This window comes from Lates calcarifer, linkage group LG1 (assembly GCF_001640805.2).
Source record: "Lates calcarifer isolate ASB-BC8 linkage group LG1, TLL_Latcal_v3, whole genome shotgun sequence".
NCBI classification, from domain to species: Eukaryota; Metazoa; Chordata; class Actinopteri; family Centropomidae; genus Lates; species Lates calcarifer.
Window position 1 is genome coordinate 11,707,430 of NC_066833.1, and position 27,430 is coordinate 11,734,859.

The 27,430-nt window shown below is 39.0% G+C and overlaps 1 protein-coding gene across 1 annotated transcript; it reads right to left on the reverse strand.

The window, feature by feature from the left end:
* Positions 1–12,594: 12,594 nt before the first annotated feature.
* ralba (v-ral simian leukemia viral oncogene homolog Ba (ras related)) lies at positions 12,595–26,809 on the reverse strand. The gene is made up of 5 exons (XM_018681962.2): positions 26,669–26,809; positions 16,313–16,530; positions 15,476–15,684; positions 14,511–14,688; positions 12,595–14,319 (listed from the first exon to the last, which is right to left on the reverse strand). The coding sequence occupies exons 2-5, from the start codon at positions 16,424–16,426 to the stop codon at positions 14,197–14,199; spliced, it is 624 nt and encodes a 207-aa protein (XP_018537478.1). The 5' UTR covers positions 16,427–16,530; positions 26,669–26,809; the 3' UTR covers positions 12,595–14,196.
* Positions 26,810–27,430: the final 621 nt, after the last annotated feature.

Sequence of the window (27,430 nt, forward strand, 5' to 3'; positions counted from 1 at the left end):
ATGATGGTAATTTACCTGTGTGTGCTACATAAAATACATATAGCTTACATAGAGATAACATTATGATCATACACATTACAGGTAATTACTGTTTTCTACTCAAAATAACTTCATATTTACCTTATAAATACTGTCTAATTGCTATCCATTACCATGTTACTCTAATGTCCTATTGCTAGACATGTACACAGTTAGATACATATGCTCCAGTAGCTCTACCACTTTGACATTACAATCCTAGAATTAATAACTATTAACAAAATATCAGTACAGAGGAAAATTGCTTTGAAAGGCCTCATCATTTTCTGTAACCCACAGTTCACTAACAAAAGCAATTATCCTCATAATTATTCACTAAGCCACCAAAATATCCTCCAGTCATGCATCATGGGTTAATTTATACTCTTTGCAGTCAATTTAAGCAGACATTCATCAAGAGGAAAGTGTGGTCTGTCCCTTGTCAATCAGTTTTTTATATTATTCCCTTAATTATACAAGGGGTTTTTCTGAGTCTCTCTCTGTGACTCTCTTGACACTGACTTGACTGTTGCTCGACACATCTGCTGCAAAGATGACACCCAGTATGATTAATGAAAGATTAAACTGGGGATGTGGTCACAAACCAGTCAAGATGACACATTTCTAATTTTTCCTCTCATTCCTCTGCCTCTTTTTAATCATTAGGCAAGCTGTTGTGAACGTATTACAAGAGATGGGATAAACAAGGTTATTCCACATGAAAGATGTGCAGATTACATGGCAGCAGTATAACAGACAGGGAAACAGCTGGTGGTTAATGGTGTTTCCTGAAGAGGAGCTGCTGCATTTCTGACCATCTTTGACACTGCACTCTGTTGTTTCCACTAACTCTTCGACAAGGCTTAGCCTCATCATGACTCTTGATTTACCTTTGTCCATATCTGCACTCAGCCAGAAAATGAGCTCTAAAATGTTATCTTTAGGTCTCTTTACAGATGTTCTTTGAGTTTAAGTCTGGGCTTTGGCTGGGACCATCAGAAACTCAAAGACCATCAGAAACGTGCCCCTTGTATGTTGAGTAACCCTGTGTACAATTTAGCATCACCAGTTAACCTACCCTGCATGTCTTTGGACTGTGGGAGGAAGCTGGAGAACCTGGAGAGAATGTAGGCACAGGAAGAACATACTCCACAGAAAATGCAATTCTGACTGCCACCTGGTGTGAAGGCTCAATTGACAGCACAAAAGAAGTGCACCAGCCACTGTGCAACCATAAGAGAAATGGAACAGTGCTCTTGTTTTTCTCGGTAGCTATCGGTAGCCTTCCTCAGGTAGAGGAAATGGCGATCAGTGAAACAACTCGAGTAACTGTGGAAACTCTTCTCAGAAAAAGAAAAAGAGCCTTTTCGTTGGAGGAGGCACAGTGGGTGAAGGAGAGCGATAGAAACTGTAGTAAAACAAGAGTGAAACTTAGACAAGCATTCATTTGATGGAGAGAGTCAGACATGGACAGAAAATTCAGCCCTGGGCTTATCCTCTGGGACTGACTTTATGGATTTTCTCACAGTCCAAAGGCCCTCTGGGATTTGTCCCTTGCAGTCCCAATGGCCAGTCCAACTATGGAGAAAGCTCCAGGACTTGATAGTGTTCAAAACCAACAGTTCACCAAGATCAGTTAGTAACAAAACCTTTAGAAAAGACCTTTAGAAAACAAAATGGTGGAAATGTACACCACTGGAGAGTATGGGTCCTAGCACACACTTTTCATCTAATGTTATTTAATTTCCTCTCACCTTTCTCAAGAAAGAAAGAAAGAAAGAAAAAGTTTTTACTGCTCACCATTGTGTCAGGATGAGGATCTATGCACTTTTGTTTTCTCTAGCAGTTTTCTACCTTTAGAGATATTGCACAACAGCACTTTGGGCCTCTGCTTCTAACTCTCCTTCTGCATCAAATAATGACCCTGGCTTGAGAAACACCTGAGGAAAAAATTAATACAGAGCCATCAGTTCTTTGTGCTCTGTGCATTTTGTCATTTTCTTTATCATCTGTATTAGGAACATTTTGTACAATAATATGTAATCTTTTTCTCTTACCCTACCTTAAGGTGACAATGGGCTTTCTTCTTCCTGCTTTCGTAATCAGAAATCCATCTGTCACAGTTATTTGATCGACAGATCAACAGAGGAACACAGCTTTCATCTGGAGCAAAGAGGGTTTGTTTTTCATTGTGTTTGTGACAGAATTCAAGGGGTTTGTATCCTCTGTCAGCAGCAAAACACATTATCTTTTAGTGACTTGAAGGTAGTCAGCTAGTGGACATTTAGGTTTTGAACATAAGTAGGGAGACCTGGTGTAGTTAGTCCTGCTGTCAAATTCAGCATGACTAAGACTGGTTTGATGATGGCTACTTCATCACATGCATATGTACTATGCTATGCAATAGATATGACAGTGCAGTGGTATCATTATCATCTCATGCTCTGCAGGAATATATGTGTATCTCCCAAAATGTCAAATGATTCCTTTTAGCTGCTCCAACATTTACTCCACCAGTCTCACAACACCATTTATCCAAACCTTATGAAAATCAGTTTCAGTTTCGCCTTGAAAATGCTTTAAATGTCAAAGTCTAAGTGGTATGTATGGTCTGGATCAACATTTAGCATGTTAGCATGCTCATTTAAAATTAAGCTCAAAGTACAGATGAGGCTGACAGGAATTTAATCCTATGTCCTTTAGAGGTACTCTATCATAAACATAATTGATAAGTGGAAACTTTGAGCTGTTTCTGGTGCTAGAAGAAAAGAGGGAGACTCATTATAGTCCTGCTCTGGGGAACCTGAATGTCTTTGCAAAGTTTTATGGCAATCCATCCAATATATTTTTTTTTTCATCCCGAAGCAAAGTGTTGCACTGAGGGACCAGCAGTAAAACAGATGGATTGAAAGACCAACATCACCATGCCTGAAACCATGCCGCTAGCAAGGCTAAAAAATAAAAATCCAGCGCACAGGTATACTGTGACAAAGACACATCTTAGGCCTTGCAACACACACAGAGGGTAGAGGTAGTGTAAGGAATAAAGGTGAAGATGAAGAGCTCAGCCCTGCCATACATCCAACTTAATACCACTGTCTAATCAGTATTCTGCTAAGGCCCTCTTTCATACATATTTTCAGCTGTAATGGTAACCCTACAATGTGTGTTAGAGTATCTCAAGCGGAAACCTTTGTTGCTTCAGCTGGTAACCACAGAGAAAACCTTCATGTGAATCTGAAGCTGTGCCAGTACAGACACTACAGAAGCTAATGTTTTTTTTCCAGGGACAATTTTTGGACAAAAAAACAGATGTGTATTAAAAGAGTGACATTTCTAATACCAGAGTAAACAAGGCTTGTGAAGGGTTTTGCCTCCTGTGATTAGTGGGTAATATGTGGTGAGAACATTTAGAGGCTGTGATTGTATCAAAACAAACTTTCAGTGAACTTTACATAGAAATGTCACCGCACAAACATTAAGGGCCAAAAATGCAATACATTTCCTGGGTCAGAAAAATGAAACAAGCAACTTACACTGAAAACAGAACAAAACAGCAACAATAAAACTAGGCCTTTATTATTTCTATTTCAAGTTACACTTTCAGTTTTGCATTGTAAAACAAAATGTTATAAATAATTTCATGCATGTTCATATATTTTATCTTTAAACATAATACAAGCTAATGTGGATAAAATTGGGAAAATGCATTTTGGCCTTCCATTCCGTGGTAAGAGAGTAAGTGACCACAGGTGACGAGGAACAGGTTCAGTACATTTTTTATTGCTTCCATTAGAATGAAAAAAATCCACATCAGCTTCTCAACAAAAGTTCATTTGTTCATTTTCTTTTTACTTCCCATTGTATTGCCTCGATGAGTGAGATGGCTCTACAATACACAGATATCTTGAGAGTAATCTCATTATGATGCTGTGTAGCAATAAGAAGGCTGTTAATTATGTAACAGGTACATGCTGTATCACCAGCCATGTATGTGTGGTTTTATTTTTCTCAGAAGTTAAAGAGTGAGCAATGTTCCTAAGATAATGCCTGTCTCTCATTTGGCTGTATTAGGTGATGTGTCATTGAAATGTATTATTAGAGTCTGTGTGTGCTAACAGAACACTGACAGGCGAACTTTCTGAAAGAGAAAATACAAATGTAATGTGTCCATTGTCTAGTTACTATGTAGCAGAAAGACAGATGTAGATCAACACAGGAGAAGCTGTGCACAATGTTTTTTTTCTGAGGGTCACTATAGCCTTTGCCTGGGTTTGATTGGCACTGACCATAATATTGTTGAGGCTGAGCATCAAGGCTTCCTCAGCTGGCTGCTATCACTACTGCATCTTTGACCTAATCTGAATCCTTGAATCTCTCATACACCAAAGTACTGTGTAGCTGATGCACTTTACAACAAAAAAGATAAATCACTTTGGACATTACAATATGAGCTAGAGCAGGTAGGTTGCCTCTGAGTCCTATGAGACCTGGATGGATAGTATTTTACCTGTGAAAGAGCAATATCTTATCTGAATAACTGTTTGATAACTTAGTTATACATGGCCCATAGTTACATAATGGCCACCTAATTTTCCAGCCTCAGTGCACATGTTATGTAAATGTTATGCTTCTTACAGTCCAGCCTAATACCTGAGGGAGATTGCTATGTAGGTGTACAAAAGGCCATCCAGCAGCAAAGCAGTTGGGAAACAGAAAGGCTGCTGATTAGCATGGAGATCGAAAGTGCTGCTGTGGAGACAAACTTCAGCTAATCCCACAGCGGCTGGTTGGCTCAGCACCTCCCAAACAAACACAATGAGTGATCGCTTAGCAAGAAGCCCAACAACATCCAATTACACATTCGATATAACACATAAAATATGGATGAAATAGAAATAAAAACACGTTTCCTCCAAGATAATCAAAAAAATTAAAAATAGATTTTTTTAAAGAAGCAATTTCACAAAACTATGTAGCAGCTCTACAACAATGTACTACAGTTTGACTAACACAGGTTTTTGAAGTTGGTGTGAGACTTTAAATAACATCCCGTTTTGCCACATTGCTCATATCTCATCATACCTGTCAGCCAAGTGCAGCAGCATTACGCCCACGACACGAGAGGGCCTGCTGTGTTGAGGTTCCTCACAATATAACCCCATCAGCCACATGTGCTCGGACTGAATTTATTCCTCTTTAATGGCACGCACACACAACATAATTTCCTGATGCAATTATTGCCCATACACCTCATGCAGATAAATGTGAGCTATACTTCTGTATCCCGCTGTTCCCTATTATAAATAGACTCTAATGAATCATTACTTTCAAATCCACCTTAGACATGAGTTATGTGTTATCGTGGTTGTGAGAGCACACTGCCAGGAATCATCAGATGGGGTAATTATTGCCTCTTTGAGTTTAATCTGGCTCGGCCACAGCCCTGTGTGTTACATTGAGATTGCGTGAAGGTCCCTGAGAGTTGGATGTGTTTTTTCTCCATCCATTTCTCCCTTTGTTTGCTTTTTGAGTCACTGTGGAGAGAATCTGGTTCAACACAGATTTCCTCTCAGCTTCCAAATGGTACCACTGATGATACACTATGTGCTGTATGTGTCATTGTTTTTTGTTATTTAATTAACTCGTGTGTATACCATTTTCGTGGACTCTAGATAAAAGATTGGTTTGATATATACAATTTGCAGCACAACATTTTTTATTTACTAGTTTAAGATACAATCAGCAGGTCATGTGTGTTTCCCTATTTCTATTTCTAAAAACTTTTAGAACTGTACCTATACCCAGCAGGCATAGAATAAGAGATCCGATTCAAAAGGGACCACAGTCAGACTCAATCCAATTTGGCTGACCAAAAAATACTGGCAGAAACACTACCAGCAGCACCATAAATTAATGTGCAGCCACACAGTAATATGTGTTATTGTAAAATGGCTAAAAGATGTTATAAAGGAACTAAAATTCAGTTACGATTAAAGGTATGCAGAGATCTTCTTGGCGTTTGAATAGCTCAATTCATTATTGATTAAGAAGAAAGGTTAAATATGATAAAAATAGACACCCCAATAAATATATATTTTTTTATTTTGTTTCATTGTGTCAAGCCATTAAAATGTATGTTTCACATTGCACTGCTTATACTCTTACATGCCAATAGAGGGCGCCTCGTGCCTGTAATAACCCCAGTAGGCAGAAATTGCATGTGAACATTGCTGAGACATATAATGGGAATTTGTTTTGATCTATTAATCGAAGTGTGAATATAGAATGTGTTGTAGAGAATAAATCCTGCAGTTTACTGCTTGTGAACGCTAAAGTTGTCTGCCTCTTTGCTCTATACGTTCAGACCGCGGCAGCAGGGTTGAAGACCACGTTCCTCCCTCACACCCCTAGGTCAGGAGGGCGATATTATTTTTTCCATTCACAGTTCACACTCTCTATGCAGCCACTGTGGTCTTGCCTGAAAAAACACACTTTCCCCCTGATAATTGATGTACCATGTGAGCAGAGGTGCTGGTGAGTCTGCTAGAGTATCAAAGACCTACGACCCACAGCAGTTACAATGGGACCTTACCTGGCCTAATTTGACTGAATGACGATTAAACTTGCTTTAACTATAAATGATTGAAAAGGTATCTAGAGGCAGTGCTGCTCCAGCTGGACCTAAATGGTGTCAAACCTGTGCATTCGATAGGGGCAGTACCACCAAACTGGGAATGAAACAGCTTCTTTTAGCCTTCACATGGCTGCATTCTCTGATGACCCTGTTGAAGATACACTTATGAGCAAATATTTGATTCCTGTTACATCACTCTGAAATATCCAGTCTGGCAACATTTATTGTGGATCCACTATAATTTCAGCCACAGGAGGTTAGCAACAAGGCTTTGCACTACTTGTAGACATACTGATAAGAATGACCAACAGCTTCTTGTGTAAAGTACTATGGCAATATCAAAAGAAAAATTAATGGCAAGACCTTGAGGCTTATTGCAGTGACTATGGCATAGTTGTAAATGAGAGCAAAACAAGATTCACGGCCCTTATAGCCTCTGATGAAGACTGCCAGCAAATCACCACTGTTATGTTTACTATCCTGCATTGTAAAAAGGCACACCAACCTTGAAAGAAAGTGTCTGAAGCTGCCTTGTCATCCACCATTCTGTACGGATGTGTGGGTTGGCTAAAAGGCCTCTAAAATCTATTGAGAAACTTCACTGTACGAAGCCAGAGTGGCAGCCTCGCTGGAGTGAGGACTTAATCTGACCTGCTTATAAGAGACAGGACTCCAGCTTTTATGGTGAAATCACAACCAACCTGTTCAGTGAGCACTAGAGCACATACTGTATGTTTGTTTTGTTATGTTGCAGCAGGCTGGTGGGGGCTGTTCAAGATTTAATCAAACTAACCACAGTGGATCAGGCGTCAGTAATTACACTCAAATTTGACCCTGCAGATACGTGATGGCTGAACAAAGAGTTAATCAGCTGAGAGGGAAGGCCATCTTATATATGCAAGCTCTTGTGGGTAATGTGCTGGTAAAGATTTACTCTAGCTTTCTGGCATTACCACATAATCAGAATAATCAGTAACACCATTATTTAGGATTTATGAGCAGGATGTAAACATGCAGGCAATGTAAATGTTTTTAAATATATTTTAATATATTTGTCTACAACTATAAATGCCAGCCTATAGCCTCCACCTGGTGTACTAAATGGATGATGAATGGCAATATAGTAAAAGAGATGTAATCATATAAAATAATGCTTCAAAGAAGACATCATAATTGACATGCTCAACTTTAAAACACTAAAGTGTTACTAAAGGATTGCAAAGTGGGTGTAAGAAAACAAGGAAAATATGTAGTTTGCACTCAGTTCCCACACAAAAATATCTTTTCACTGTGCACTTTATGTACTTACCAGGCAGGTGTCTTGTTTACTTCACTAGCTAATAATTTCTGAGTAAATATGAATATACACATGGCATTAAAACAGTGAGAGAGCATTTTGTTTATTCTGCAGCCTGTTTGAAGCTCCATGGCCACAGATGGTGAAAGAACTGAAGCTCAAGATGAAACACACAAGGTGTAAAACTGCTCATTTAAATGCAAGGGATTTGTGGTTTGTTAAAAGAAAGAATATGGAGCAATCTCACTGCTTTCAAAATGGCAAGCCAGCCTTGGGAAAAAAGAAAGACTTAAGCTTTTTCCTTACAAACAGATTTCGAGGTATGCAGTATTCGCTAAGTATATTCCAAATATTATTATAATGATAAACAGGAAAATACATGTCCTCTTACATTTTCTTTTTTCATTTAACTGGTGGCCTACAGTGTTTTCATTTTTTATTATGTAGGACTTGTGAGTCAAGGTGATTGTCTGTACTTCTTTTCTTTGTTCAGTCGAGGTGAAACACGCATTACATCCTGTGCACAAGGAGACTGTTAAAGAGCCACACCACGCAATGTGTAGAATAGACTTCAGTAACAGGAATTGTACAGGTATAGAGTGAGACAATTATTTTGTCACATCTATACTGTATAAGCATAAAGTGACAATTATTAGTCTCACTCTTAACAATTTGTATACGTATAAATTACATCTCTGACAGGCTAAATGGAAGTTTCTTTCCAGAGTGTTTCAGTTGTTGTTATTAGAGTGTTAGAGTGTCATGTTGTTATTGCTTGTCCAAGTTAAAGTGTGATCAGGTCTGCTGGAGATGTGATGGGCTTTATTGAACATATCACCTGCAGCTGTAGAAGCGCATGTCGTGAATTGCATGATATACTTTGATTCACACTGTTTGCCTAAATATCAAATCAGTCCTGCTAGCATGCTTCTTTCATTAATTTAAATCGCAATGAAGAGTTACATCAAATGCTGCTAATGAGTTTGTGCCTCCTGTGTTACTGAAAACAGGAGGACAATGCTAAGCTGTGTTTACTGCCAGTCTCTGCTCTCCTACAATTCAATATCCTGTGTTGTGGTGATAAGAGCTGCTTGTCGATAAAATTTGATGTTCCATGTTTTATAGAGCACTAATAAGACCAAAAATGGAACCTTTTAAAATATTACCTGCTTTTATATGCATATAAATGAGTTCCGGGTGTTCATGACCTCTACCTCTACCTGTGTTTTACAGGACAAGTCAAAGCACAGCCTATATGCTGCAAAATGGCTGAATCTTAATCAACTGACCAGTGAGGATTTGATACATGCAGAGCCTGCCTCTGAGGCAGTGACTCAAAACTTTTTAGGTTTCTAATCCCTTACATAAAAGCGGTTTCTGGCTTGGGGGTCAGGTTTCAGACATATATGAGTTATTAGCAGTTCCACCAAAGCCTGATTTCCCCTCCTAAACTTCTCCAGATGGTTTCATTTAAATAACGGTGTGAGACTCAAAGATGAAAAAATATCCAGTATTTCACTATAAAAGCCAGGATTTATCCAAAACAAATGAGAGCATATTTATGTAGCAGACGCTGCAACTCCAAAGCAGAAGTTTCAGAGTAAAAGTAGTCAAAGTAGCAAACAAAATATTACTAGGCTAATAAATCACAAGATAGTATACAGAGGGCAAATATTAATACAAGAAATGCTGCCAAAATATAACTACAAATTAGGAAAGCATGAGAATAAGAAAAAATCCACATAATAAAAACTAATTTAATTAAATTATGGAAAAGTTTTTAACTTCATGACAATTCATTCATTCATGATGATGTATGGACATCATCTGTATCCTCTATTTCTGGACTTTTCCATTAGACAGTGGTCTCTTTTTTATAGTGGGTGCCCATGCTGGTGCAAACACACACACATAGAAACAGAGTCAGCATAGAGAATATCTGAAGACACTGTCTGCACTGACGATTTGCTGATAGAGTGACTCACACTTTTTAAACAGCAGGCGTGACAGAGAAAATACAAGATGGTTCAGAGGCTTTCTTTCCTCCAATGAAAGTCATTTGTGATGTACAGTGAAGCAGTTGGTAATTTGCTACTAAAGCCACACAATGCAAGGTAGGAGAAGTATGGGCTGATGTTTTATGACAGTCCAGATAGCCTTGCTGTCTTTTTTTGACAGTGATAATAGCAGCAATACACTTCTTAAGAGTCTGTCAATATGGTCAAATTTGATATCTGTGTGATCCAATGTCATAGGTTCACTGTGGGAGGCTGGTGTTAGTTGAAAGTGGTCAGTAACTGCTTTTTGTGTTTTTGACTTTCCTCTGTCACTTAGTAAATATTTTACTTAATATACTGTATATGAGAGTATCGTTAATTCAGAAATTAATGATATGGATCAGCTTTGTTCTCCTCCTTCTTCTGCTCTTCTTTTTCATCAAAATGAAAAACAAAGATCTAACTACCTGTATTACTACTGATGTGATAGATAAACATACAGATAATTATGAACTATTCATTATTCTGCATGAACTGATAAACATTCATTGAGAGGCATTCAACCAGTCAATAGTCACCACTGAGTGAAACTTAGTAGTGAAAAGAGCACTAATGACTCAGGAAGCAGCTAACAGCAGACTGGGTCCACAGAATACCAAGACTGCCATCCCATGGTCAAAGAGTGAACTCGTCTCTCCTTTGAGACGTACCATGCAGACAGCAGGATATGGCACAGTCGCTAAAATTGGAGTTATTCTCTGTCCGTTGCATTTATCTTACAGGTCGAGCACAATTCCACCGAGTCTGTTTCTCTTTCTGTATAATGAAGGACTGTGATGGTGCTTTATCACTTGAACATCCTCATCCCCAACATTAGCTCTGATATAATGAGGGTTACTCAGAGGACGGGGGCCCTCTCTACAGAATGATAAAAGACCCCAGAGCACACCGGTGACACTGCATCGGTCATTAGCCTAGCTCACTTTGCCCTTTCATATATTTCTAAATAAGTGCCTTCCTGCGGGTTTAACAGACCACCTAATCTCCCTACTTAGAGGTACAGGGGGAGAGTGGAAATCCAGAGAGGTGAGTGTCAGGCAGGTAAAATGTGCTTATCGGAGCTGTGACATGTTTAGCTTCTCTGGTGGAAATGCTGCCACAGGCTTTCAAACCTGGTTGGTTTCAACGCTGATATAAATTGCGGGGGATTAGTGTGTTTATGTGAAACATGCAGTAAATGTGGAACAGAGGCTGTCCATTAATGTTACAGGTTTAAATTACTGAAGGCTTTTTCTCTGCGCTCTCCCTTTTAAAGGTGAACATTTTGAATTCACCTGGTGTTGGCCTGTCTGATCAATAATTGTAAATACACAAATTCCCAGTTGTTACTTCAGTGCAAAGAAGTAACAGTTTTATCTCTGATGCTGTTAAGATGCACAGTGTGGAGCTGCTGCATTGCCAACAAATAGGCAATTGATTTGAGGACATGAGGGATACTTAAGTTTTGACACTGTAGGGGGACTTAGTGCTAAAATAGTGCTGGAAAAGATGGACTCTATTCCCAGGAGATTATAGAAATATCACTGCAAATCATCCATCCCTGCAGGAATACTAGACAGGATTTTAAAATAAAGCAGAATAAGGTCACTATAAACTCATTTTTGCGTAACAGAGAAACAAGTAAGTCCCTGCAGGAATACTGCAGGCATTTGTTTGGTAAATTTTAGTCCTTGTCTTATTTGGATCTCAAGGACAGTGGACCACCAGCCGTGGAACACAAAATTATTTTTCACTTTTAGCAACACAGGACATGTAGTGACACTAAAAATCAGTTGCATTCATTCCTTTTACATAACAAAGAGAAGACACTTATCCTTCACAGGAAAACTATTTTCAAAGTGATATATGGTCAGTCTTTGCCTGGTGATGTAGCCAACCCTGTTTTCATGTTATAAAATTAGTTTCACTGACCTGGCCACCCCCAGGGGTTCAGCGATGGGAGCCCACGACTGGTTCATCTTGAGGGTGATGTTACTCCATTCCTGCCGAGTAAGATAAGCATGTAAGGTTAATAAAAGTGGTGGTCGTACATCACTGTCAAATTGAAGAAAAACAGTCCTTTGGCACTGTTTTCTAGATGGCAAAGGAACAATCAATGCAAAGTGAGTAACTGGTGGGATATTTGACTAAACTGGGGCACAGAATGCCCCAAAGCAGACAAGAAATGACAACCGTAACATTTCACTTCAGTGGTTAATGCCAAAGTAACTGTACAGTGTCCATACATTAAGTAGTTCCATTACCTCTGGCAGCCAATGGAGGGCAATATGTAGCACCAAGTCTTTTGGTGCAAGCCAATTCAATTTTAATTTATTTTCACCATTCAGTTAGACAAAATGTAAATCATATGTTGCTATGGTTGAAATATAAAAATCAGAATTGGAGTGCAGAACCAACATCCACAGATCAACTCCCAGCCGGAGGACCCTTGCTGCATATCTTACCCTTCTCCTTCCCTTTGTTTCCTGTCTACCTCCACGATGTCGGTTCTAGAAAAGAAAAATGGCCGAAACAATTGCTCAACATGAACCTCTGACATTCTGTGCTTGTTTTGAGGGGTTTTACAGACAAAATAATGCCCAGTATTTACAAAGAACAAAAGCATTTATTCGGCAACACTCTCACTGCAGAGAGATAGAAGCATACTCACAGTAACAGGAAGTAAAAGAAAAAAAGGAGGACATGTTACAAAGAATGGTTCAGGCAGTGGTAGGAACATCTTGTTCACTGTAGCACTTGATTAAACAACAGATAAGAAGTTGGCACCCTCATCAAAGCTTCACTCTAACAGACACAGAAAGGTATTAGGGTTTTCTGGTAAATGCACTTACACTCACATAACCAACATACATACTGTACATCTGCAAACATAGTTGGATTTTTCTGTTGGCACAAATTGTTTCAAAATCTCCAGCGTGTCACCACTTAGCATGAAGTCCACTTCTTAGGTACTGGCAATGTAGTGCATATTATTCAAAAGACCCAAGAATAAAAAAAAAAAAACATCAGAATTGTTCAGATTAATAAGCAGCCACTGATTATAAAGGCATCATGGACCAGAAGCATGACAGCCTCCTGAATTATCAACACCTGTCTCACAGCACAGCCCCAGCAAAGACTCTGATCTTCAACAGTCATGTAAAACAGGAAGTAATCTGCACCATAAGAAGGGTGGAAAAAGTCAGACTACGTGAAAATGTCAGGGCACCATGAAGAAAAACAGGTCCTCTCCTCTCAGTCACTAGCATTCATTTAACCTCAGAATAATGCTAGTAGCAACATTACGGCTTTCTTTTCACAGCCTCAAAATATCACATGATGAAACATCTGCCAGATATTTGAGATATTTGATTTAGAGTCAAAGAAAAGATTCAAAGATTTAAAAAGATTTTACTCTGCACCAGTCCTGCAAAGCATCTTGTGATTGAGTGATTGTGGTAATCATAACTCAATCATGAAATAACCCTGTTTGGAAACAAATCCTCTGATTGTATGGTTCGTCTTGAAAATCATAAATCGTTGGATGAACTGGAAAAAATAAATCTGTAAAAGCAGCCTCAAGAATGAAAACATTTGAAACTTCCAGTTTAAACTGTTGTTCCAAACATGATTTGAATATACGAGTCAGGACAGATGAATGAGGCAAACATCTTTAACAGACAGAACATTATCATCATTAATGATTACAAATATTACAGACAGCAGCATTAGAGTCGATGTTCATAGACTCAAGGGGTCTATACTAAGACAAACGAGATGCAGGCTGCAAGATTAAGAGAAGGTAAAGAAATTAAGAGCACTGTTTACTTGACAAAGACTCAACAATTCTGGTGTAAAACACACTGAACCAAAGTTAAAGGCAGTATAATCGCTGAGTTAAACAGTGGAGACTGTCTTGAGCAGCAGAATTAGTGTCAGTGGCAGTTTGGTCAGTGGCTCTCTATGAGCCATCAAGCACTGCAGTCCAAATCAGTCCAGTCACAACAGTGGTTATCTTCCAATGAAACAGCTACTCAGATGTTATCAATTAAAAATTGCAAAAGAGTGTTTGAGATTGTTCTAGACACTAAACTATAACCAGCTATTAAAAAAAGATTAAATTTCTTTTGAATGACAATGGCAAGGACGCTCTGTTTTGTTCCCCACCTCTGCAGTTGTATTGTGGGGTGTTAAGGTCCATGAAGAGTTCAAAGTAAACAACATCTCTCCCTAAAACTCTTCTTGTTCTTCTTGTTCTTTCCTTTCCCATTTTTGTCTTTGTTTTCTGACATTTTCTTGCCTCGTACTTCACGCATCAGGTCAAAGAATACCTGGAGAGAAAAAAGGAGAAATTGGTTAAATGTTTAGAATCTGTAATTATCATAACATTCAAATTTGATATACAAATAATAAATTATAAAATTTGAATATGCATCAATTTATAAGCATGTATGCTAAGTGACTCGTGTATACTAGGTGACCCTTTAATATGTCACAGAGTATTTAGTGTGCATAGATGCACCTTGTCGACGTTGGCTCTGGTTTTGGCTGATGTCTCTACATACTGGACACCCCACTCTTCAGCTTTCCCTCGGGCCTCTTCCACGGATACCTGTCGGCGTTCCTCCAGGTCCGATTTGTTCCCTACCAGCAGGAGAGGGATCTTGTCCTCCTCTGCCTTCACCCGCAAGATCTGCTCCCTGTCGACACAGAACAGGTGTGTGTATTTTTGGAACTTTCTTTTAAGTGAGTGATCTTTGATCAGTGTTTTCTGGTAGGCTTACTGTAAAAAAAAAAAAAAAAGAGCCAAAAGTTATTTTTAATTGCTTGAACTCATTCCCAATTCTAAGTAGTAAGAATTCCTAGGCTTACAGTGAGCATTAGAGAGTGGACCTCATTTGGGATAGATACAGTGACAGTCACTTTGCCTCTAGTTCATCAACATTTTAGAGGTGTGCATGATTCCATAGTGCTGTTGACTAAAATTTGCATTTGAGCTCCAGTGTTTTGTTCATGCTGAGGATGAAGGGAAGCTGTCTAAATCCTATCAAACCCTTCCTGCCACAACAGATCCACACTGACACTGCTCTCTACAAATATTACATAACACACTATTAAAAACCATTAAAGCAAAGCTGTGGTGCAGGTACTGTTTTCTAAATGCAGAGCTCCTAAACAATCTTCTAACCTGGATTTGCATAAGTAATTAAGGACCTGGTGCTGGCAGATAAATCAAGGAAATTAAAGGGACATACCTACTTTTAAGTGTCTCCTTTATGCCCCTGCCTACTATGGAAACATTCTACAAGAAGAATGTAATCAGTCAATCAGAGTGACATCCATCATATCAGTGATGGTCAAGACTAACTGTTTGATAAGTAATTAAGGGCCAACACCAATACAGCAGTCAAAAACTAGCTATCCTTCTCATCTGTTCTCTGTAAGAGGTTCAAGTAGGCGCAAAATTTTCCATGCTGGCATCAGTACCTGAACTCAGCAGTGGCAGTGAAAGACTCGTGCTCTGTGATGGAGAAGACCAGTAGGAAGCCCTCCCCGCTGCGAAAATAGTTGTCCCTGATAGCAGCGTAGTCCTCCTGGCCTGCTGTGTCCAGAATGTCAATTTGGACCTCCTCCCCATCTAGAACCACCTTCTTCCTATAGCTGTCTGCCTTGGTGGGTTCATAGTCCTCCACAAACTGGGGATGAAAAAATTTATTTCTTTAGAGATTTTTGGAGCTTAAAATATGCTACAAGTTGCATTTACACACATAAAGCAACAGTGAAGCATGAGCAGTTACTGCATGCAGCTGGTGTAGACAGCCACATGGAAGTGTATTCAAGCCTTCAAATGGACATCAAACAGATGACTGAAAAATGATGCTGATATTCTGCTGGATAAAAAACTCACTTGTGTTGAGTGCCGTCACAGCAAATCACTGTGGTCAAGCAAGCAATGGACAAGAGAGAAGTGTCCTTTTTACAACAATCCCTACGTTGAAAACCTTTTAAGGAACCTTTGTGAGATGAGAGCTGCTGTTGTTCCTACAATCATGATTTTAATTTCTATTTTTTGCAACTGCTTCACATTAAAAGCTTTCTTTTGGTGAACCACTAAAAGGCATTATATTTGAAGCTTTTGTAAGAAGTGCTGACTAACTCAACCACTTCAACTGGTGAGTGATATCTAGATTGGGACACTGGCTAAATAAATAAAGTGAACTAATTAGACTAACTAGACTAAGAAAACCCCTACTTCTCTTTCTGTTATGGTCAACTTGAACCCATAGAAGTTATTAAGTTGTTAATAAGGGTGTGCGGACTCACCTCATCATACATGAACTGCAGGGTGAGGGCTGACTTCCCCACACCTCCACTGCCCACCATTATCACCTTGTGTAGTGCCAGAGAGCTCTGGTTTTTACTTTTACCGGTAGCCATCACTGGATTCTCCTTTGTGTCTCTCTCACACCTTCTCACACACACATACACACACACGCAAGCACACACACACTTCTATGCACCCCAACACTCCCTGACACAACCTGTGAATGACAAAAGTGGAAACAGTAAATAAACAACATACACAGAACGGAAGTGTGGGGACAAGTGCAGGGACAGATGGCAGTTGTTACTTAACAGCTTTCTCTGTGACAGTAACTTGCTGTGCCAAGGCACTAGGCTTTGTTCCAACAAGTCTTGAATCCTAACCCCTATTAAAGTGCCAAATAGCCTACTCATGATTCCTAGAACTTTATAAAGTTCGCCATCAAAAGGTCATTGCAGCTGATCAGTAGTAATGAAGCTATCATTCTACACTGCAAGACGGCATTTAGGGATGCATTAAAACAGGGCATTATGTGCTAAACTCAGAAGATAGACGTCACTGGTCATCCATTTGCTTTATAATGGCCCTGCCCTCAGAGGGTGAAAGCTCAGAGTCAATTGCTTTTGCCTGACTTCGCAATATCTTCTATCTCTGTCGGACACAACTTCCAACAGAGTGCAAACTGACTATGCTGTAAATACCTGCCTGTCATGTCTTGACTTGGGTGGACAGGAAATGATTGTATCAAGAATGTCACATGTGCACTGTCTGAGAAATTGGACATCATAGGTCTTTGTGCAGTCATCCACTGAATGTGGATTTGAACTCATCTAACACTCACCCTGCTAATCTGATTTGGCACCCTCAATCTACTACCTCTTCACCAAGATGGAGAAGGAGCTCAGTGATCACCATTTTTACAGTAATGGTAATGTCATACCTGTTTTGCAATTTTCAACTCCCTGAAACAGATATAACCCAAAGGTATTGGCCTGTTCCTACTGCTTAAGAACTTGTTGTCACTATGATTTGATTACCATGATGTCTAATTTTCTTTACAGTTTCTTCTTCATAATAGGCTATTTCTATTTAATTGTGACAGTTACTAGCCAGAATTGTAAAGTTGAATTTCTTGCTGACTTTTCTGTTCAAACTTGTGTGATGACTTAAGGAAGCACATAACCTTATTTTGATATTTACAAAAAACTGCTGTCAACTGAGGTAACTCTGTGACACACTAGTTAGTATTTTAAAACTCAAGTATTTGAGGGTCCACCTGCTTTAGTAAATTATCTGTTATACAGAATGTACTGCATGTTTCTTGCATATAGGCAGTCAGTAGCACACATCACCACTGACTGCAGACCATCACAATTTCTGTTAGCTCAATTTGTGATAAATAGAACTATGATCTTATTGCAAAGCAATGAAGAATATTTATGGCTGTATCAGTTGATATTACCATAAAAATGATTTGATATTGGCAAAAACTTCAATCCAAGCATCCCTGCTTTGACTGTAATGGCACACTGTATTAAAACGGTCATTGAAACAGCCACTGATGGCAGTTTTAATGATTGTTTAATCCTTTAGAGACGGGCTCTGGCATTTTGCCTTTTACTGTAATCGTTGATAGCTGTAAGTCAATGACAAAAAATGTGACAAGAGGGAAATCCTGTACTTCTTTCTCGTAGGATGTATCCTGACCGAATGAGACAGTCTTGAGGAGATCAACCAAATAGCCAATATCCTGTGTTCGTAGTATGCAATAGAAATCAAAGACCATCAGGTCTGCCTGTTGACACAATTCTGCTTCCCTCTGTCTGTATTTTTAGGTGTTAAGACTAACTGTTGATATCCAGGCTCCATCCTTGGCAATCCTGCTGGATAGGTCAACAATCAGCAACCATTGTAAGCCAATGCCCAGCTGTACACTCATCTTATTACCAACCTTGCATTCTAAAGTCATCTTGAGCTGATAACCAATGGAGCCAGAGGTGATTTGTGTTTTTCTGGGGATTTTTTGTGTTTTCACTACAAATGTAATGAAAATGTAACAATTCCACAGTAGCCCATGAAAACAGCTAAAAGCCCTGTAGGATTTCCATAGCTGCTTAAGATTTCCACATAAGCACTGCAAAATCCTGTGTGAAAATAGAAATTATTTGGGATGTGCACTTGTGCATGTGGCCATTTACTGCAACATTTTCTTGCATTGTCCAAAAGCAGACCATGCGATTTGCATCAAACAAACCCCCCCTTCAGTATGCCAAAGATATAGCATGACGGCTATGGTTGCTGAGGATGTGGAATCATGGTTCCACTCTCTCTGACCAGGAAGTTAAGTCTGACCTGTGCTCTTCCTGTCTTTGTTATCAGTAACCAGCCCAGTGAAAGGGCTTATAGGAAGGATATCCACACAAACATACACACACAATGACACACCCCCTGAAAGGACCAATTCAAATCTTATGCATAGGGGTCATCATTTAAATAATTCACTTTTTGTAACCCAATTTCCTATGTGCATGTACACACAGACTCCAGTGCTACAAACAAAGCAATCACATTTAATAAACTGGATTAAAGAAAAAAAAAAAAAAACCTTAACACAAGAAAGTGCTTACTGCAGACTTTCCAAAGGAAGTTCTGGCATTTGGGGGTGGAGGAGGTTCTGCCATATTTCCACCAGCTGCAGTTCAACACAAGTTGCAAGCAAGGTTAAAATCAGGGGACACTGGCAATAGAAGAATTAATATTTAGTCCTGTCCCAGATATGGAACTGCACTCTGTTTCATACTGGTCCTTTTCAGGAGATGTTGGGTTATGGAGAGGGAGGGGTACAGCCAAACAGACCACTCTGGTTGCTAAGCTCTTAAAATATAGATGACACCAGCACTGTCTGGGCTTCAGGAATTCATTAAGATTCCCATTGGAGAATAGGCCAGTGTTCCTTCCCTGCTCATCTTAACACTTTGGCAGGGATGCATCAAGGTTTGCCAGCACTCACACTGATGCTTATAAAAGATTACAGCAAATAGACAGAGCTAAAGAACCCATGTTGATGCTACCAGGCCATTCTCTCACCAATTATGTTCTTTTCTATGTATGCTTTGATTGATTGGGCACTGATCAAAAACAGCTGACATAATATTATAAATTATTTTATAATTTAATCAGCTGATTCTGAAGGAATGAAAATGCTGACTCGTGGATGTATAATGGACATATCCCTTTTTTCATAAGCTCATGTGAAGAGTAGCACTCTCTCTTTCCTTAGGTATTATCTGTAACTGAACTCTTTTTCACAAGTGCAGAAGCTTTGAGTTTAACTGGTACAAACAAACCAAGTGCTATTGTAGTGATGGTCTAATTCAACATCATGTAGTGAGATGCCTGGATTCCACTCTGGCAGAAGCAAAATTAGTGAATTTAAGTGCATTTGGAAACTCAAGATATCTGAGCCATGGCTGCAGAGAAACTGATGACTCTCGTTCCCTCTCTGCATTCCAGAGGTCACTGGGGTGAGGGGATTTCCTCTCCCCATCTAATGGACAAAACAGAACCTTTTCTGGCCCAATAACAAGTCTCTAAATTCCAAAAAGCTGACAAAGAGATTAGCTCAGTGTAGCCATTTCTCTCATCATCGGTACTGGTCAACTGAGTCAACCAAGACACTCTGAGATGGCCTCATGTTGAAACACAGTGGTGTAGCAGTGATGTTTTGTGAATATTCAACAGATGTTACAGGATGTGATATCGTTTGAAGGGAGAAAACTATTCCTCTCAAAAATGTCATCATATTCAACCAGCCCCTCTCACTAATACCTGAAAATGGTCTTCTGCTCAATCCCCTGTGAAGGGGGAGCTGAACCCTTGCATTCTGGACACCTACCTATTTACATGGTCATAATTACATCTTGCTGTGGCCAAAAAAAATATATCCTAGTCACCACAGTCAGGAGGTGTGTGTAAGAATAGATTTTCCTAAAAACACAACAACTGGGATTCAAGATCCTAAAGTTTGTTTATCACACAGCAACCAACAACGCTTAATTTAACAGCAAATGACAGTGGAGTCAGAGCAGAAACATATTTAGTCAAGGAGACACAGCAGTTATCATGGTCATAGCCAGTGAAGATCAGAAAGTGATTTGGCTTAAAAGACAGTATACAACAGCACCCACGGTGCATACTAACAACTCTTGGCCAGTGGAGTGCACAGAGGAGCCTTTGATGAAACCGGGCAGCTAAATCCTCTCTGTGCTACAATCCTTCCTACTTCAGCAACTCTAAGTGGGCTGCATTTTCAAATACATTGCTATTCTAAACCTGTTTTCCTTTCTTATTCATGTGGAAATAATCATCGAGGTGCAAATGTAGTGCAGTGCTCACTGATCCCTCTTAATGTCAGAACAATGACTCATGCAAAACGCCACGCCATGTTGAGGTACTGTATATAGACAGCACATATATTATTACACAGACATATTGTGAGGAATAATAAGGGTTTAGCCTGAGACACACACCAGATATATTTTCCAATTTTCTCTGAATATTATACAAACATTCATGCCTTTCCCATTACCTAAGCATTCCACTGGACTGACTCACAGTGGATGGAAAGAAGAGTTCAGATCTCAGTATGCATTCACAGACAAATCTATTTGTTCCTGCTGAGTAACTCCCAGCTGCCCACTACTTATCTCTAGCTTGCTATATTTTTTTTCCTTTGCCTGACAGAAAACACAACAGTACCACCTACACCATGCTGGGGGCCTGTAGTGCCATCATGGTTTAAAATTGGCAGACTTGTAAACCATGACAGTACCACAGAAAAAAAATTGACCTAACTTCCCCCACTATCCCTCACAGCTCAGATGTGTTCATGGGGCCTAAAGTGCCTGTAAATCTCACTCCTAAATACTGAAGGCTACAGCTTAAATACAGTAGATGTGATAAGAAAGCAGAGGTGGTAAACTGTTCTGTGAAATCCAGCTGTCTCTGACACCAACTTACACATAAATGGGCACACAAGAATACATTTATGGGCTGAGACAACACTCTCACTGCATGGTGGTGAAATGATAGCCTTGTCTGAGAGAGAACAGAGAGCATTCGGAGTGCAGGTGTGTGGAGGAAAATAGAGGCTGAGTGGAGAGGTGAGAGAGATGACAGAGATTTCAAACCTCTCGACTCTGAACATATCCTCCACATACCCAAATTGTGTACCACACACTGCGGGGTATATATAGCAAATTCAAGTCTGTCAGGCTCTGGATATTAACATGACAATGTTGTGTTAGTATGCTGGTGACACTGCCAAATGACAAAAGATAGGCAAGCTGATTAACCTAACACAGCATAGGTTACTGCTCATCATTTTCCAACTGTGCTAGGTTTGAACACAGATTTCCTACTTTCAAGGGACTGCTACTCTAATTTAATTTCACATTAGAAATAAACTTGATACATGCTTTAAATAGGTACATCATCACAGTACAGCTGGAATGATTACTCAAAGGAAATGAAGTGATTCAAGTGATAAAAACCCCTCAAGCACAAAACTCTGTTTCATCATTAAACTTTTGAGAACATTTCAGTTTGAAAGCAGCCATGTTGCTATGCTAGCCACTGCTCTGGACCTTCTTTATAGGAGCAGTATTTAGCTGTGGCTAACCCTGCTAGCTTAGCTACCACAAAGATATTAGTCTACAGTTAAACTGTCCATCCATCTAGAGTCACTGCGACACTGCGTGCACCACCATATGGATATGATGTAGTTAAGATGATTATAGCATCAACCTGCTCCATATTTTCTCTTCCCATTGAATAATCTTACCATTATAAAATAATACAGGAGAAAAGGTAAGTAGCCACAACAGACCAAAGTAACCACAGGTCTTGTGCTCTCATGGTATATCTGGCATTTGTTTGTGGCTCTTTTGGCTGTGATGCATACTTTTTTTTTTTTTTTTAACATTTCTAACTGAGATGAAGAGGCCCTTTGGTACTGAATGCCAGCAGTGGGTTAAGCGGAATTGATACATCAAACAAACAAACAAAAAACAAAACCCCCAAAAAGTTGAGTTATTATTGTGTTCTGCAAATGAATATTTGCATAACTTGTTCCTCTTCCTTTGATGGAAAAAGAATGCACTTGATCCCATACACACAGCAATCACATCCACTGCATTTATGCTAGTATGTCAAGTTGGCTGCCTTGGGGGAAGAAAAATCACTCCACTCTTTAGGTAATGAATTCCCCTGTGAGGAAAAAAAAATGTGTAATTGTCTAATTCACAGATCTTAGAGAGGACTTGGGGAATTACCAATAATAACGCATTTGCAATCAGCAAAACATTTAGTAAAACTTTTAAAGAGCAATAGACAATAGGAAGATTCATTTTTTCATAATTTTACACTTAACAAGCAAATAAAAATGGTCCTTTGTACAAGCATTGTGAAATGGAGCCTATATTCTATAGTATGACAGCTCCCTGTGTATTCAGCACCCTGCACAAAATGATCTTTTAATTCCTCAAGCATGGTTCATATAGTAATTAACTGAGAGTCACACAGAATATATAAACCTCCCTTCTTCCCTACTGACAGAGAGCAGACAATTGATGGCAGTTTGGTATGCACTTATCTATATCACCATCTCCTGCACATAATCACTCACTTTACAAGTCCTGTAAAAAAATGCCTTGCACTGGACTTTCCGCCCTTGCCCTCCACTTCCACTGCCAACATCATTACCAGAAGGTTTTCAGACTCCAGAGCTATTACTGAGAACCCTGGTCATTCGGGAACCTCATCAGAAAATGGAAAACTGATCAAAAAAGCAGTTGGAGCCCTGTGATATAAGACAATTAGGTTGTTTCCAAAACAAAGGAAATTAAGCCTTGCAGAAAATGTTTGTCATAATCTGATAAGTTACAGTGAAAAGAACAACAAGAAAATCAGTTGAATTGAGATGAAGACATGGTCAGAGAACAAATAAACAACCAGACAGTCTTGAGAGAGAAAAGAGGAGGAATGCGGGGCCAGTACAGCTTCATTCACAGGACCTGCTATAGGTCTACAACTGTGCAGAAAGCTGTACTTTGCCAGAATTAGACAAAAGCCAGCTGTGTTGTTGTTTGCATGCTGTCAGCACTGGTCAATGCCGATCAAGGCACTGACCTATTGCATTAGTCTGGGTTTCACAGGAGAGTTTTTACTTCCTGTGATGGTCAAAATGTTGTTGAAGGCTTTTTCCTGAAAACTCTGAAACAGCAGTCTGTAAAATAAATAATTAGAGAATATATAAAGAATACCACCCATCAATAGCTCCAAAACAAAACCATCCGCATCAGCTTTTAAAAATCTGGAGCCCTAAAAGACTGCCAAACAAATCCTGAATTTGTTTCCCTGAAAATGTTGTGCTGAAATCAGCATTTCAGTCACAAGTTGTTTACGAGGGGCTGACTACATGTCATTCCAGACGTGTTGATGGTGATGTGTCTGACTTGAACCTGACTCACAGGTTTAACCATCCAACAAACTTCAGCTAGGGATACAAAAGATGACTTTTTCAGACTCTGAAATGTGAGAGACCTCACTCACAACAGCTATGTTCACTAATCTTCCTCAGATGGTTAAGAAGTTAAGAGAAAGTCTTGGCACTATGCACTGCAGAGTGATGTTCAACTTCTACTCTGAGATCTCACTCATACTGACAACATCCTCCAAGGTTTTTAACCATCTGCTAGTTCAGTGTACACTGTCGTACAACAACTGTAATCTTGTAAAGACTACTACTTATATTCTTATTTTTCATAATATCATTATTCAGATATAACAATTACAAGTTGTTAGTTTAAAAAACACAAATGATTGGCAATGAAAGTAAAAATTTAAATTGTGGCAACTAATCATGGTTGTCTCTTGTTTCAACAAACATGAGAGAGCTCTGATAACTTTGAGTCTTCACTTATGATTCATTACAAAGAGAAAAAGTTCTGTGAACTTGGGTTCTTGAGTTTGTGAATGTGGGAAAAACTAATTTCTTGAGTCAATATTTGTGATAATATACACTAATATATTCCTCTGACTTGGAACAAGTTAACAGCAATCAAAATTCTGAGTTGGATAAACTCAAAGCCTAAACCTATTAAGAATGATGCTGAAGTTTGTTGCCTTGAAATTCAGAATTTTCTCAACTGTTTCTTTTTTTTTAAACAGTGTATTAACTCTGATTGAGAGTGAGCATGATTTATTATGTTTTGCAGAGTAAACTTACTGTGAGCAACACTGGTCTCATGCATGCACCTGCCAATGGTTGTTTGCTATGTGTAATCAGCAGGCACATAAGTGAACGGTCATGTATACGCCCCAATGAATAGTGTCACACATCAAACAAGTCGCTGAGGGTCTCAGATGCAGTAGCAGAGCTTGGCTCTTATTAGCTATAGAGGGTGTAACCGGAGAGTAAATATTTACCTCGGACTCCACCACGAGACGCACTATGATTGATTCAAGCATGTTTATTCCTACTCAGCAGGTCTTTAAGAGGCCCCTAGAGGATCGGTGGTTTCAATGAATAATCTTTACAAATCTCATACAAGACAATGTGAGAATAATCAAGCAGTAATCCTGACACATATTACCACTTTTACCGTGTCATTTTAATAAACCGCAGCCTCACTATGTATTTGATTTTCATTGACAAGCATTTATAATAGCACTTACCCACACCCTCTGAGAGAATCGGCTACACAATAAATTGAGTAGGTTACTGTTTATTATCAAGCAATCCCCTCTCAGTTTTAGGGGAGGCCAGACAGGCCAAGATACTTGTCAAGGGAATTACCAGCTAATGCCTCTGTATTACAAAGTCTGTCAACAACAAACAAGCTTTACTCATGGATAACACAGGATGTTGATGTATAGCTCTCAACAAGTGAAATCCAACAAGCACTGACTAAGTAATCAATTACTCTCTCACTGCACTTATCAAATAAATGACAAATCTAGAGCGGGTCACATCCCTACTGCATCACTGAACAACAAATTCCTATATTTATTCAGTGAAGACTACAGAGAAAAAAAATCATGAAACTGTATGTTTACATTTTTTTTGAGTTGTTTAATCTATGCCTTTTTCACTCTCACACACAAAAATAAAAAGAATTAAAAGAGCTTATATTATAATGAGATGGAACATTTGTTTTGCCACCATTATCCTCAACCCCCTCAATCTGCCTCTTAAAAAAAGAGCTGATAAGAATTGAAAACGTTACCCCCATCTAAAAAATGGAGCATCAGTAAACACAAAAGTCACTGCTCAACACAAAGAGATGTTTATCTTTCATTACAGTATGCTGTATATATAAACATTCTTCACGGACAGTTGACAAAATCACCCCCACGTTTATATTTCTGCACTACTTTGACCTCTCTGTATTTTGACACATTGGGCAAAATTAAGTGATACATGTCTTAATGGTATGGAGGGAAAAACACTATTACCTATACACTTCCTGCACACTGTAATTATTGTTATTACAGAAACTGGCCGTTTTGCTGACAGCAAGGATTACACAAACCCTAGCTGAAGAAACCTTGAGCCAGCTTGGGTGTGTCATCTCAGAAAGAAAACTTTTCAGCACAAACCAGTCGGAGTAATCCTCCTCAAATACACACTACAACAGTTCCTTTGAACAACTAATCAAGCGTAACATCATCTTAACTAAACCCTGCGATAACGGTAAAGTTACACCTGTTAAACACACACCGTAGGCTAACTCAATTTTTGACTTTACACTGGCGTTGCAAGCTAACGACAGTGAGTAACGGCAGCTGACCATCACCACAAAACCTCATAAACACGGACTTTGACTGTGACTACCGTTACCGCTAAACAACGTACCACGGCACCACGACGTTAGTTAAATGAATAACGACACATTCAAACATATTCGTTCATATCTTCATTAAACTGACGTTGCAGCCACAAACAATACAAAACTCCACATCAGTGAGGCTAACAGTGACTGGCGGCTAACCTAACGTAACGATAACTTACCATCAACATGACGTCTTAGGTTGTAATCTTTTAACACAGGCACAATTAACAGCTAACTAAACTAAAATACTAACACGAAAATACATTTGAACTAGTCAGTTAAAACCAAGACGAAATGGAAATTTAACGGCACCAATTGTATCATAAGCGGTCACCCTCTGGTCCACTAGTCGCTTGTTCTTCCTTAAAACAGGTGTGGTTTCTTTTTATCTTTTACTCCCTAAATGCCTTGTTAATAAACACCCACTTATCCCACTCCATTAAGACGTTTCTGAAACCTTACCAAAGGAAGATTCGTTTTACTGCCCTCGGTTGATGCTATCTTGACAACTGCATTAATAGAGCATATCGAGGCATTGGCTCTCCTAATGCAAACCGCTCCAGTAACAAAAGCCCCACCTTCCGGATGTAAAAAACTACAGACGACAGGATGTGACGACTCGGTGTGTCAACATTTGGGATTTTCACTTTTTTTAACGTATGTCAATGACGAAAATTATTATACATACATTTATATATTATTTATAAATCCCATATATTCTTTTTTCTTCATTTGTTCTCATGTGTATATACTATATTATAAATATGTATCATTATTGAGGGCTGCCAACTGCTTGCCAACTCGCCTCTCTCAATGACACAACTTAATCTTGCTAAAATAAATAAATAAATAGATGAAGTATTCCTTGCATGTCTGCTGACAACTATCATTAAGATTCAGATTTTTTTTTCACCTCCGTCTCCATCCAGCCATTGTCCAATGTCACTTTGACAGAAATTAATGCATCCTTGCTACTTACTGTGATTGTTTACAAATCTGATGCTACATCTAGATTATTGTTTCTTATTAGCAATTAATATAGTGATTGTTTTCTTGGTCAATCAATAATTTGGTCTTTAAAATGTCAGCAAAGTCTGAAAAAATGATCACAAGTTTCCAGTACCCATGGGGATGTTTCCAGTTGTCTTGTTTTGTCCCAAGAGTCCAAGGTTATTGAATTTGTATATTAGAAGACTAAGAAAACCAGATTCATATTTGAGAAGC